We start from the raw sequence: 15,274 nt of genomic DNA on the forward strand, positions 1-15,274 counted from the left end.
TTTCGTTAGGCTCAAGCTATCTGCCATATTTAAAATGTAATAATAGCCTTTTTGACAGGTAAGAAAATCCCCAAACCGTCTGTTTATGTTGTAGTCTGGTAGGAAAGGGATATGGGCATTTGGCAGAAGAAACATTGAAACCCTGGCTGTTTGCAGTGCGACCCCGAGCTGTACGTGCTCCCTGGCTGTACATATGGTAGCAGCATGACAGGGAGTGTCCTTCAATGCACGAAAAGCAGAATTATTCGTCTTTCTGCTGTATCCTGGGCTGCGCCATGACAGCAGCTACCCAGACACGGGGACTCCCACACTCTCCTCCCGGAACGGAGGCGGTAGTAGGGCTCGTAGTAACCCTGCTATCATAGGACTGAGACATTCGAAGTGCTCGAGCTTTAAAGCGCCAACCTGATTGCTTCAGTCCTGGGACTGTGGCACGTGACCCAGTTCTCACAGTGTACTTCTATTCTGAGCTGTACTATGCATGCGCCATTATGTCGCCATAGAGAAATGCACAGGGAATGCAATGCTCTTCCATCCGTATTTGCGTTAGTATAGTGAGGTGCCCACAGGGTCTCCGGAAGCACATCTGTCCTGATGTACACCGCCATGTGGTCTTCAAGTAAAGAAACCGCTGCCAGGATCCTGAAATACGTCCCTGCTCGAACCGGCTGCAAGCTCTACTGTGGAGGCGCTGCAAGATCAAACTCAGGTCTCTTAAAGCCCCTCTGGCGTGGTGGGAAGAGTCCTGTGAAATTGCATGCACTGTATTATCTGAACTGGCTATAACATTTGAGTGTGACAGAGGTCAGAGGTCCAGCCGTCGTAGTGTCATGGCGTCGATATTGATACTACGAGTGTGCCCATTAGAGTCCGTGATGGCCCACCCTGGACTGGACTGCGACGGGGGTGGGGGGGGGGGGGATGTTTGCATCATACTACGCGTCTAGGCTGCTCGAGGTGTGCGTGCGGTTGGGGCTCTGGCGGGCTTTAGGGGTGCCTCACTGATGCGGTGCTACTCGGTTACAGGGTATGGATGGGATTTGGACACTCGGGTAAGCTAGTCATCAATTTGATGCAGGGGCCTGTAGTGAACATGAATTGAGACGACAGACGGGACCACTCAACCTTTCATCCTTCCAAAGTAAATTCACTGAGCATGAGTTCAACAAACACCTGTCAGCATCAGGGGCGTAACGCAGGCCGCTGTGTGGGGGTCGGAGGGGGGCCCAACTCTTCTGTTGGCCCCCAACCCTTCAGGGGGCCGCATCCAGCCCAAGGCCAATGAACATCTTACCAAGGCGTCTCGACCGGCATCGCGTACTGCCCCAGTGCGCCCTGCCGTTCCTCCACTCTTGTGCCAGGTCTTCCCAGCTCCTTCGCCCTCCCTCGTACACACAAACCCAGCAGTTTCACCACAGTTCTGCCTCCTCTCTCAAGGCCACTGAGTACAATCAACTATAGACAAACAGGTGTTTTTTTTCCTTTTAATGTATGTCCAGATTTGTGTCGCAATGTATGGTGGTGCAGTGTATGACTGGGCGCTCGAGACCAAGTGAGTTGGGAAGGGAGCATGTATTGTATTGCACAGTCTTGAATACACTACCTCCTAAAGGGACGCCTGCTGACTCTCCTCTTGATACTCTTCTGCAGGAGTAAATGCACAAGCCAGTTTTCATCGTAGTGCAAAATGATAACTGAAATAGTTGCAATACAAATCGCATTTGCGAGAGATTAAGCTATTGCCATTGTAAATGACAATGCCATTTATTTATCTGTTTTCAAAACCAACACATAAATAAAAAGTTTGTCATTCACAATGCCAATAGCTCAAACTTTTCCATATGCGAAACCGTTGCATTGTAAATGCTTGTTTTTAATTTCTTCAAGTGAGAGATTTTCTATTGAAGAAAGGGGGTGGCCGGATCAAATTTCAATCGTGTTCATTCATAGGAAACCTACATAGGGAAATGCCCCTAAAAATCGGTGAGATTTATGGGGCTATGAATGCATTGTTACCAGATGACATGAACAAACATATAGTGGCATGGCAGACCAAACTTGGATTATCTAGCCGAAGTTTGGCATATTCATATGAAATGTCACTTTCATGCCTTATGTCCATTAGGCTTCAAGCACAATAATATAAGACCTATTTTTCATTGTATTATACCCCATCTAAAATAGCTAAATGGGAAACTGGGAAAGGCACAACTTGCCCACGTTGTGCACTCCCAGCGGCAGATATCATCCAAATGTTTGCCTCCTGTGACTCTCTAACTAATTTAATCGCTGAAATATCAAGCTTTCTTACAGAGATAGTGCACTATGAGGTAAACATTACAACAGAAGAAGTCAGGCTGGGTGTGTCAAACAGCGATAGTCCAAAACAGATACAAGGGTTAATTTTTGTCGCGATGGGGGTGCTCCGGTTATGTGTTGCATCAGCTTGGCTTGATCCGATACCACCATCATATATACAGTGGAGGGCCAGACTGCTGGCGACATGTAGCCTTGAAGTTGCCATCTATAAGAATAAAGGGTATAACACTCGTAGAAGAGGAATGAAGATATGGGGTCCCCTCCTCGACTGGATTGAAGAGAATGATTAGGGGGAATAATGGGAGATATTAGACATAGGAATATGTTGTTAGTTCTATGAGGTTTTCCTCTTTTTTCCTTTTTCGTTTATGTATTCCTCTCTCTTCCTTTTCCTTTTTGTTTTTGTATTTGTATTTATTTCCTTATCTTAGAAAATGATTGAGCTGTAATTTGTATCTACTTATGTTTGATTGTATAAATTGTCACCCGGTCTCGTGGGGGGAGGTGGGTAGGGGGTGGGCCAATTGTAAAGCTAATAAAAATCTGCAATAAAGATAGTTAAAAAAAAAAAAAAAAAAGAAAACATGGCAGCCGATCTTGCCCCATCCCTTTCTCTGTCACTTCTCTGAGACTCAATCTAAAGTGTCTCCTCTGCTTCATTATTGCGCTCCCTTGTGCCACTGGTATGAGGCGCAAAGCAGCCATGGCACAGCAAGGTTGCAATGAGCTAGGCGTAGGGCAAGCAAGGAAAAATAGTAAAACGGATATAATTTGGGTTTTGTTGGCCCCTCACAACCCTGGGCCTTGGTGCTACTGCGCCTGCATCACCAATGATACCTACAGCCTTACAAAGCAGTCTACCTTCTCTGCCCACCCCAAACAATCGTCACTCCTAGGCCTGAGGCACAAAATGGGCTGTCTGCCCCTTCATGTAATAAAGTAAGAAAACAATGTTCAATTTCGCTTACCCCCTTCATATTGCTTGGGGCTGAGCATCACGGGTAAGCTGGGCCCTACTCCTAGCAAGGAAAATGGGAACATACTCCACGTTTTGTGAGTAAGACAGACATAATTGGGTTGCAGTGGCCCCTTTACACCTTTGGTCCCATTGCCATTACACCTGCTGCACTAATGGTAGTGCTGGCCCTTTCTTTAATGAAGAAATTAGCCCCCAGATAGAACCACTTCCTATGAGCCATGTCTTTGAACCTATCCACGGATTTGACAACTTTCCAGTGTCTAGTGAGCCATTACTGTGAGGTGCCAGGGCTCTGGGCTGTCAGGGCTCTTCTTCCATATGCAACCCTGCTGGCCTCCTTGCCACCCCTCAACTCGCCGGAAAGCACATCTGCATGTTGTCGTGGGTGGAATCCATGGGGACCAATGTGCCTATGAAATTTCTTGATTTTATTAAAACACAGTGCCCATGATTCATGTTTAAGAACAACCGTCTATGAATGCTTAATTTGGACCTTGAAGTGCCTTTGGGGAAAGTAAAAGGAGAGGGGATGAAGATATCGTGCTATAAAGCTGTGAGAGGGACAAAGAGCTAAAGAAGAAGTTGGCCTTCTCACCCAAGGTGAAGGAAATGTAAATGTGTGCAATTGTTTAATCACCAAATGTAAAGGCTGCATGGAAGCCAGTATGGATTATAATTGATGGAGTCACTTGAAGTTTCATGATGAACAGGATTTATTCTTTGTGAAAAGTGACATGAGGGTCTTGAGTCATCGAAAGTATCCTTTTAATAGATGCTTATAAACCTGCATGCACTATGTGCTGCCTGATTACCTAGTACTAAAATATATACCTTGAAAGCACTTGTTTCGTTTTAAACATTGCATCATTTTGTGGCAGCCTATCTCATACTGTGTGTAATACAGTATTAAAATAATGACGTGCATGTTCAGTGTTTTCTGTTATAAGCTAGAACTTCGTAGCACTATAAATGCACAAGTCCTTCCTCACCACTGCGCCATCCAGGATTTAGTACTGTGGCTTTGGCCTCACACACATATATCTGTAGTGATAGCATTAACAAATTGAGATTTCATAAAGTAATAGCTTAGTTTGACCTGCATTTGTTTTTCATTTAAGGTGTGTGCGGTATTTTGTCTGCAGTTACATGTAGATGGAAAAAAAACCAAAATCGTTACAGAATATGTTGTTCTTTTTAGTCATGGATTTGACTTTGCCACCACGAGGTTCAGGATCGCAGTTCGCATACCTTATTGTGTGCCCTTCAGCTGCTGCTTGTAAACGAAGATAGTCAGAGAATAAGCAACGCTGTGCTTCTGGTCCATCTTCATTTACAAGTACTTACTGAAGCATTTGCTTCCTCATGGGAAGACGCCCTTGGACAGTCAGGGAGGCGTGCCCCACAGTTTTGAAGACCTCTGACCTAGAATTATCCCTAGCCAATGCTTAGGCCCCTAACACCCCTTGGTCTTCACCACCCTCCAAAATGTATGTAACACACATCGCATATTGTATGCAGATTTGAGGGGGAGGCACATTTCTAGATGTTCATCTTGATAAAGCTACACAAACCCCTAGACCTCAGATGCAGACTGCTGACAGCATCAAGCAAATCATTCAAACCGAGTGATGTGTAGAAGGCCGGCGAGCAGGGCCGGACTCACCAGAGCGGGCATTGGGCGTTTCCCGTGGAGGCTAGAAGGGTGGGGGGCAGTTTTGTTACTAGGGGCCAGTTGTGCAGTGCTGCTGCAATGTCGGCACCCAGTAACCAAAGCAGTAGTGCTTCACACTTGCAAACCTCCCCCACGCCTCAGAGAGTGGCCCGACAAACTTGCCAGGGCTGCTTTGGGTTCCCAGTCCGGCCCTGCTGGAGAGCTCAACCTCCTAATAGTAAACTATTCACTTTCTACTTATGAGTACTAGGGGTGTGCAAAATTCCTTTTACATAATTAAGTACAATTTTGGGAAAATAACTAGGCGATAAGGCAATCCGTCATTCAGGGCAATATTTTAGCGCATATACATCCTTGATAAAAATTTTGACTAAGGGACACATTTTGCTGTAAAAAATAGATAGTGCAAAGTTCACAAGTGATACGAGCAACAGCAGCTCACATTCACATTACTATTGTGCACTTGCTGTAAACATGTTGCCACAAACAGCACATGATGGCGCAGAGTGCTGTAATTTCGGTAATTTTGCGTAACCAGTGTAATGCGGAATTATGCGAATTACGAGGGTGTCATTTAAATTGCACCCAGGCCAAGTCAGTACATGATTCCAGTTCATGCATAGAGTACTGGTTGGTTTTTAGACCTCTAACTACCTGGCTAGTGGGTACTAATCCACAACGCGGTTTGATCACTCCCCTCAGTTAAATTAATTTTTAATACCAAACGGATTATTTTCTTACATTTGATGATCATTCACGTATGGTTAATGATTAATTTGAATTTGTGCCAGAATGTTACTATTTCCACCTTCAGCCTTTTTTTGCTATTTTATAATTTTCCTCCTTCTGCACCTAATTTTATTCATGGCTTGTTTTGTGTTCGTTGATTCTTGCACTGCCTGGTATCTGATGAAGTTGCACCATCTGCTCACCTGCGGGAATCCACCATATCTCAAGAAACCTTTGACCACCTCTGTCTGCTATTTCTGCAGCACTGGGTGGTGCAGAAGCCCAGCTAGAATGTTCTAAGTCTATAATTCCCCTTTCCCGTCTGCCCTTCCTGATAGTTTTCAATAGTTTTGTTTTCATAGGAGAATGGCTCAACAATGATTGAGGTTAAAAAGAGTTCCCATGAAAGCAGCGTTACAGAATGGGCAGTGAAAGACATATTGTGTAATCTATTCATAATCAGAACAAAATGTGAAAATAACTGAATGCAATGTTATTTTCTTAGTGTACTCTGGCGTACGAATGGTTGCATATGAACATATACGCGACTCCACGCTTGGAAGGGCTGAAGATGATAGTTTCCCCTTTTGGTAAGTATTCAAATAATTCTTGGTGTAAAATAGGAAGAATGATGGAAGAGAGCTTCAGATTTAATTTTATGGCCTGCTGCACACAGCTCCCCCTTTTAAAATGTTGAACGATGAGCCATATATTTTGTTTTATATTCCTACAAATAAATGTGATAATTACAGAAAGTTACACAACGTTCTCATATGTCCTCTGCCATCATATTCATTTCTATTGATGATATGTTTGTCCCTTATACGAAATGGTGAAAGAGTGCTTCCCAGTGCATTTGAGCATTGAGTACTCACCTGCTCAGTTCCATGTTTGGCATGGACTGGAAGGCTGTGTAATTGCCTCTCTTCTCAGAGCTTGCATCAGATAGCGTTATCTTTCTCACTGACCACTTAAATCATTTTTAAGCTATTGTACGTGGAAGGGGCTTGAGAGTACTATATCCCTCACACCACATTTTAATGTCTGGTGAACCTAGATGCTTTCTTGAAAATAAGGTTTCCCACACTAATAGCAAAATAATCTGCATAATAAACAACTTCTTATTTGAAGTATGACATGACTAACTATAAAAATGCTCAAAATTTGTCAGCTGTTATTTTTGAATAAAATATATTTTTGTGTGCAATATAAGCTACATTAAAATGCATATTTAGAATATAACATTTCACAAAGATTATATTGCGTCTACATACCCAGTGACTAAGTACCTGAAGGAAGGAAGTATGGATTTATTATTATTAAGCTGCTTGTTATGCTTTCAGTAGAAGACGTCCTCTTTCCAAGGTGGCACCTGTGAGGAAGCCATTTTTTTTTTTTTTTTTTGGTTAAAAACTTTTATTGAGCAACAAAAGCATATGTACAGAGATGGGCCTACAACCGCACGGGCTGGCCGCTAAGATCGGAGCATATCACGGTATAAAACAGTGGTCGCCACTTTGGCGGTCAGGCACAATCCGGATACAAAATGTCGCCCACAATAAGGAACAAGATAAGACATTTTTCTAATTTTAAAGCACACCAAAAACAACAAACAACTAAAACAAGGCGAAGGATAATACACAGAGAGTCAGCCCTGGAGGGGGGGGGGGAAACTTCACTAAGCAGGAACACAAAGTCACAATCAGTATGCTAAGTCAAGGCGGGGGGGACAGCGGGGAGGTCAATCAGACCAAAGGACAGTATACGAAAGTTGAGGAACGCCAACCTAGGGCGACAAGGGAATATCAGGGGCCTCCACCAGGGGCGGAGCACAAATATATCAAACCAAGGGACAGTATACGAAAGTTCAGGAACGCCAACCTAGGGTGACAAGGGAACATCAGGGGTCACCACCAGGGGAGGAGCACAAATATCCCCACGATAGGCATTCCACTGACACCAGATCTTCGTCCATGCCCCAGGTCTGCCCCTGGCTGTGTAGACAGTTTTTTCGCGGAACATAGACCAATCCATGTTTTCTTCCCATACGGAGACAGTGGGGGGGCCTGTGTGAGCCCCAAAATGCTCTATGTCTCGCTTCGCAACCATATACCCCAGGGTCGCCCACCTGGTTTGGGCCACCGAACAATCTGTAGGTTCCCAAACATTCAACAAACATCTCCTCGCCTCCGGCACCAGGGCAATTCCAGTCACAGCAGCATCACCGCAAGTACCCCCGTCCAATAGGCAGCCACCCTCGGACACTCCCAAAGAATGTGAAGAAACGTGGCACTCATCCCACACCCACGCTTGCAGAGGCCATCCTGGGAAAAACCCATCACAACCAGACGAGGACCAGTAACATACACCCGGTGAAGGATCTTGAGCTGAACCAGACGGAGACGGGCCGGAATGGCGACCTCTTTCGGAGAAGACGGCGCCAATTGCCAATCCTCCTCATCCAATTCCAGCCAGTCGCCGACCCATGCCTCCCGAAGTCGAACGAGCAAGTCCGTACGATTGTGAATAAGTTTCTTATAAATCAAAGAGATAGTGCTATCAGGGATATGACCATCCAGGATACGATCTTCGAGGGGGGAGGACTTGGGGACCGCGGTACCAGAAGTCAGAACCGAAGTGAAAGCATGACGGACCTGCAAATATCTAAAAAATTCCCTATCACTCAAGTCATACTCATTCCGAAGGGCCTCGAAGGACTTCACCGTTCCATTCGCAAACACGTCACCCACTCTACAGATCCCAATCATGTCCCAGCGGTCAAACCCCTTCGTTGTCCAAAGACATCCCAAAAGCTCAGACGCGAAAAGCGGAGTCGCCAGCGTCACACGTTCATCCCACCCTAAGCTCACATTCGCAGCGCGCCACACACGAACCGCGATCCTAGTCGGTCCCGTAAGGTGGCGCCCAGCCGACCTAGAGTAAAGCGCTCTATTAAAGTCACCACCCGGTAGCTGGAGTCTGTCCATTTCAAAGGCCGGAGCCGGACCCGGGGAATACATCGAATGGTTAATGGCAGACAGTTGCGTAGCCCAATAATATCTTCTAATATCAGGAAGTGCTATGCCCCCGTCATACCAAGGGATGGTGAGCTTTGCAAGTGCATTCGTGGGCGCCCGTCCCAAATCAATTGCCTTTGTAAACTCTCGACCTCTCGGAAATAAGTAGCGGGGATATCATCATAGCTATTCTGGAGCGCGTAAAGGAATCGCGGCAAGGACATCATCTTGAAAAGGGCGGCCCTGCCCAGCGGCGACAAGGGTAATTTACGCCAGCGAGCCACGTCCAGCCTCAATCTATGAAGCGGGGGAAGGAGATTACGTTCAAATCGGAGCGACGAATCCAAGGTAATAAAAACCCCCAAGTACTTGAAACCGGACTGAACAACCTGGATGGGAAATCTATCCGGCAACGGAGGCAGATCGCCCGAAATCGCATAGACGCAGGATTTAGCCCAGTTTATAACCAAACCAGAGTTCTTACCAAACGAGGCGAGAACGTCAAACGGAACATTCAAAGATTTACGCGGGGAAGTAAGATAAAGAAGAATGTCGTCCGCATAAAGCGAAACACGGTCCTGAAAATCCGGGGACCAACGTATACCCCTGAGAGAAGGTTCCCAGCGAAGCCACGCAGCCAGCGGCTCCAACGCGAGAGCAAAAAGTAGTGGAGACAAGGGGCACCCCTGTCTGGTCCCCCTACCAAGGGGAAAGGGAGCCGACACTCGACCGTTAACCACGACTTGTGCCAAGGGGTCGGTATACAGCAGCTTCACCCACCCGATGAACCCCGGGCCAAAACCAAACTTCTCAAGAGCCGCCCAAAGGTAGGGCCATTCTATCGTGTCGAAGGCCATCGAGGCATCCAACGAAGCCAAAATGGCCGGCTCCGTCAGAAGCCCCGCCCTCGCGAGGACTCCATGAAGATGACGCAGATTAAGAGCTGTGTTACGGTGCGGGATAAATCCGGATGAATCAAGTCGCTAATAACCGTTAGGAGGCGAGTAGCCAGGACCTTGGCAAGAACCTTAGGCTCGACATTCAACAGGGAGATGGGTCTATATGACGAACAAAGATCCCGGGGCTTACCATCTTTAGGAATTAGCACAATCGTGGCCAGACGCTGGTCATAAGGGAGAACACCCCGCTCACGGGACTCCGAAAACATCGTTCGAAGATCGGGCGCAATCCGATCAGGGCGCAGTTTGTATAACTCGATTGGCAAGCCGTTCGGGCCCAAAGCCTTGCCCGAACGGAGAGAGCGAATAGCAGTCGCGATTTCGTCCGTAGAGAACGGGGCTTCCATGGAGGACCGCTCCAGGTCGGAGAGGCAGGGCAAAGCTATGTCGCGCAGCAAGAGGCGAGAATCGTCTTCATCCCTTACCGACACTGGGGAGTAAACCGCACGAAAATAGTCCGCAAAACATTCCACTATGCCAACCGGGTCCGTTACCCGCACACCATTCAAAGTCTGAATCACAGGCACCACTCGATTCGCCCTCTCTTTTTTGTCCAACCAGGCAAGCAACTTACCCGCTTTGTCCCCAACATCATACAGACGACCCTGTTGCTCCCTAAACATCAGTTTGGCCGCATCTATGGCCAGAGACTTATAGGCAAATTGCTTCAGACCCAGGGCATGGAGTTTGGCACGAGTGACACCCGATTCCAGGTCAGCCTCCATCTCAAGTATTTCCATCTCAAGATCCACCACCTCCCGATTCCTTGCCTTTTTGGTTTCAACAATAAGGGACAGGGCCTGCCCACGAATGACTGTCTTAAAAGCCTCCCATTGGGACACCGCAGAAGAGACAGACCCCTCGTTTTCCAGAAAATAATTGTCCTGGGACTTAATCAATTGACCACGGGTCTCAGGGGAGGTCAGGTACCAAGGGTTGATAGGAGCCACCCGGCCCGCCGCCTCCACCCCCACATCAAAACAGAGCCAGAGCGGAGAATGGTCCGAGATGCCCCGGGGGAGGTGCCTAATCTCACGGACAGCCGACGACTGTTCAGCCGGCATGAGGAAGTAATCTAATCTAGACAAACTCCCATGGGCCCCAGAATGGAAAGTATACTGAAGTTGAGTGGGGTGCATAAGTCTCCAGCAGTCCACCAAGCCAAAGGTATCCAAAAAGCCACCCAGCCATAAATGGGTCGAAGGAGTATCCCTAGGGGGGTAACGATCACTCAGACCAGAAAGAACAGAATTAAAGTCACCAGCCATGAAAAGAGCACCATCAGGGAGTCCCAACAAAACTCGGCCCAAATCAGAGAAAGTAGAGGTCTGCAGGCCAGGGGGCACATAGACGGTGAACAGGGAAAGGGTCTTGCCCTCATATCGTCCCACGAGGACGGCATAACGGCCCCGATCATCGAGGATCACATCATCTATCGCACGGGGAAGAGAAGCCCGGACAAGGATGCCCACCCCCCTAGACCCCGTTGTAAACCCTGAGTGCGCAACAAGACGATAGCCCCACCTATTCATCGCGTGACAAGTATTGCCCAGTAGGTGTGTCTCCTGCAGAAAGGCAATATCGGGAGACAAACGTCACAGGCATCGCAACACCACCCCTCGCTTTATACGATCCCCTAGACCATTGACATTCCATGAAATAAACCTCAACCCACTACCCCCCATCCCACGAAGTTACACAGACACCACCCCCCAATGAGCATGACACTGTAAGTACAATTAGCAAAATAGTCGCCTTGAAAAAACAAAACACAAACTACAAACGCCCCAACAACCCCCCCCCCCCAACACCCAAGGAAACACCCCCCACCCTGCACCCCTGCAGTAGACAAAAAAGCCACCCCAACATGCAGTGTGCCTGTCGCCCGAAAACCCCCACTCTACAGAAAGACCCCGGAGGAGGAAAAGGCCCCTGTCCCACCCGCCACCCCGACAGAAATAAGGGGAGAAGAGAGTACACAGAAAACAGATCACTCATGTACCGAACCCAGGAAGAAATTACATGGTACGGACACCGGGGCCCAAACAACAAGTTCAACTCTCCACGCCACCCTCGGCACCACCCGGGTGCTCGGTGGGATCAGCGAAATTAGGCCGATCCGGCAGAGAGTCCAGCCAGTCATTCACCGAATCAGGTCGATCAAAGAAAAGGGTCCGTTCATTGTACTCCACTCGCAGCCTGGTGGGAAAAAGCATGGCGTATCGCAGACCCAGGTCCCGAAGACGCTTCTTGACTCCACGGAAGCCCATTCGCTGCCTCTGCACCAGCTGTGAGAAGTCCGGATAGAAGTTCACCGTGGCATTTTCGAAGGCCACCGGGCCCTTAGCTCTCGAGGCCTGCAGAATAGCGTCTCGGTCCCTACAATAAAAAAGTTTTGCGACAATGGGCCTCGGCGGGGCGCCCGGCTTGCCCTGGCCACCGGGAACACGATGGGCACGTTCCACCGCGAAGAATTTGCTCAACCCGGATGGAGAAAGGTAGTTTTGTATCAAGTCCTCAACCAGGAGATCAACAGAATGCGGAGCAGGAGTTTCCGGGACGCCAATAACACGTACATTACAACGCCGTGCCCTGTTTTCAAAATCCTCCAAGCGCTGAGTCATGAAATCATTCATCTTTCTGAGGTTGCCGATTTCCGTCTGTATCTCCGAGACGTCAGCCGTGAGGCTAGATGACTTGAGGTCCAATGACTTCACCTTCTCATTGGTTTTAGATAAGTCGGCCCGAATCAGGTTCACATCAATAGCCACAGTGTCAATTTTGTGGGCCAGAGCTTCATACTGTTGGCCGATGGTTTCTCTCATACCCGAGATGGCGCCCATGATGGCCTGCAGGGACGGCTCAGCCGAAGCCTCCGAAGGGTGCCCCACTGCACTCGTGCCAGACAAGGCGGCACCGGGGGACACCTTCGACTGTGTGTACCGGTCCATGATGTTAGACTGGACCGGGCCCCCGCGAAGGGGCGTCTTGGTCTTCCGCCGTTCTTGGTCCCCCCTACCAGCCATATCGGAGACCGCGTCCCCACGGGACCCACGCGACCTGGTGAAAATGGCCGCAGGAAGACAGGGCACCGGAACCAGAAGTCAGTAGCGAGGGCAAGTCGAGGTGTGAACCAGCCCGGAGGGACACAGAGCAGACAAAAGGCTCAACTGCAATCTCGCTCCGCTGGACTCAGCACCGGCCAGACACCCACGTTGGAAGACGTCGCCTGAGTCAGAATCGAAACCGAAAGTTAAGAGGGGGACCCATAAGTCGAGTCCCCCTGCCGCTGTTGTTCAACTCAGACATGGCCACAGAGCCTCACCAAGACCCGGGCGCACCACCAAGGCGGGCCCCGAAAGTTTGAGTCGATGTAGCTTCGGTGCCCCTGGTCCAATTCAGATTCCGAAAACAATATTAAGATCAGCCCAGGTTCCTCTCCATTAATCCTTGTAAGAAATCAGGATATGTTCAGGATATCATGCCGGGAGTGGCGGGGGTCCGGAGAGCGCTGTGCTCACGCGGCCATCACGGATGCCCGCTAAGCTCCTCCCTCGGAGGAAGCCATTTGTGTTTCTTGCTCCATTAAACAACTGCAAGTCACCAAACAGTGAATAACTCGTGGAGCTCGTAGAGTGACGCTCCTCATGCAGCCAGACTTTAAGATGGCCACCATTGTGGCAGGTGGAGAAGGTCTTCGTAAATGCTGCCTTGAGTTAATCTAGTAGCTGATGAGTACATTTCATTTCATGAGTAATACTTTCTCAATTATGTAATAGTCGTGAATTTAAACTGCAATGTTTCAAATTAAATTAAAACTGGATCTGCCCTGCAGAGTTGCCACATTTGTGTCGCTGTTCCAGATACTACAAAATGGTTCTGAGGGAAATGACCAGTGTAACCACTTTTCTCCTCAAATACAATTGATTTCAATTATTAACTTAAAAAATCATACCTTCACAAAAGCATCCAACAATTTCTTTTAATATCCAGATTTTCTATTGCCTGTTTGTTGAGATGATGATGATATCACTTCTAAGCAAAGATGCAGTGGCACAGTGAATTGTCTCAGCCCTGAAATTAAGGGAGAAGTATGCAAGCTGATTGTGGCTGAGTTCTGCCCTTTGTATATCTGGGTTTATGTTGTAATAACCAATTTCGTTTCTACGGAAATGTAAATCGTTTTTGATGTAATAGAGATATTGACCCATATCTGCTTGTATTTGTCAGCTGTGGCTTCTTGGGAGACATTTTTTCGTAATGATTTTACAATGTTTTTAGCTTTTTTAATTCTGTGTTGATGATTAATGTTTGAATGTTGTATGTATTTATTTTATGTGTGTTGGACCCGGCCTCGTGGCGTGGTTCGCCTCTGTCCCTCCACACCCTGTGAGAATAGGCCTGTGCCCCGAGTCCCCTGCACAGCCTCCCCGTTAGTGTAGCCTGCACCCCGAGCCTGGTCGTCCTACTCCAGTTAAACCTAGATCCCCCTAGAACCTCGACCAGGCCTGCCTTTCCCGCTCCACGCCCGGCTCCGAGCGCCTAACCTTGCATGCCCCACAAGGCCCGGACGCCATCTTCCCTTCCCGACATCCCTGTCTCCCTTGGCCGAGCGTGACCCCGGCCCCAGCGAAACCCAGACTCCAAAGGCGCGCCAGTCCCGGCTGTGGGGTAAAGGGCTCCTCGAGTGAGATAAGCCAGGGAGTTTCGATGGCACCTCTGGCCTCCCCTGAGGGGCTGGTTTCTGTCACACCTTTGGCCCTCCCCTGTGGGTCAGTTTTGATCACCCCTCTGGCCTCCCCGAGTGCTGGCTCCAGACCCGCTGGGCGTCTGGGAATTCCCGGACCCATCTTTCAAAGGGATCAAAGAGCCAACCGCCGGACCTAACCAATGACCAGCCCCCCCGGGCAGGAGACCTCTGCCTGCGAGGGTCCGGAGATCAAAGAGCCAAAGGACTATAACTGGGCCCGCCCGACAACTAGCGGGCAGTTGTATCTTGGACCTGAAGCCCTGCTGATCTGATCGCGGCTGACCCTAAGAAGACTCATCCTGAACCTCTGAGCCCTGCTGACGCTGTCGCGGCTCAAGCTGAACTTGTAACCATTGGAGCCCTGCTGACGCTGTCGCGGCTCAAGCTGAACTTGTAACCATTGGAGCCCTGCTGACGCTGTCGCGGCTCAAGCTGAACCTGCAACCATCGGAGCCCTGCTGACGCTGTCGCGGCTCGACCTCTAAAACCATCGGAGCCCTGCTGACGCTGTCGCGGCTCTCACGAACCTCTCCAGATCGAGCCCTGCTGACCTCGTCGCGGCTCGAGGAGTACTCTGGTCCGGCTGGACCATCGAGACCACCATCACGACCGAGCCGACTCGACGGAGGTGAGGCAGCCAGTACGACCATCCTCCTGTACCCCCCCGGCTCGAGGATTGAGAGCTGTGCGTAGGGTACGCCGCGTACTGACCCAGAGACTAAAAGACTATCCCGCTTCCCCCTTCCCGAATCCTCCAAGACTTTGTGGTCCTTTGACCACTGTGTATATAAGAGTGCTTCCTTCGTTATTTGCTATATAAAGAACTTGTTACTAGAATCCAACGGTGTG

General features: G+C 48.8%; 1 protein-coding gene across 3 annotated transcripts in view; it reads left to right on the top strand.

Annotated features, from left to right (window-relative positions):
• The window catches only part of SLC25A27 (solute carrier family 25 member 27), a 222,540-nt gene that overhangs the window by 46,831 nt on the left and 160,435 nt on the right, over positions 1-15,274 (top strand). For all 3 annotated transcript variants that reach the window (XM_078647654.1, XM_078647653.1, XM_078647655.1), the window contains exon 3: positions 6,205-6,289. In XM_078647654.1, the coding sequence (XP_078503780.1) occupies positions 6,205-6,289 (85 nt within the window). The remainder of the gene's footprint in view (positions 1-6,204; positions 6,290-15,274) is intronic.

This window comes from Lissotriton helveticus, chromosome 6 (assembly GCF_964261635.1).
Source record: "Lissotriton helveticus chromosome 6, aLisHel1.1, whole genome shotgun sequence".
NCBI classification, from domain to species: Eukaryota; Metazoa; Chordata; class Amphibia; order Caudata; family Salamandridae; genus Lissotriton; species Lissotriton helveticus.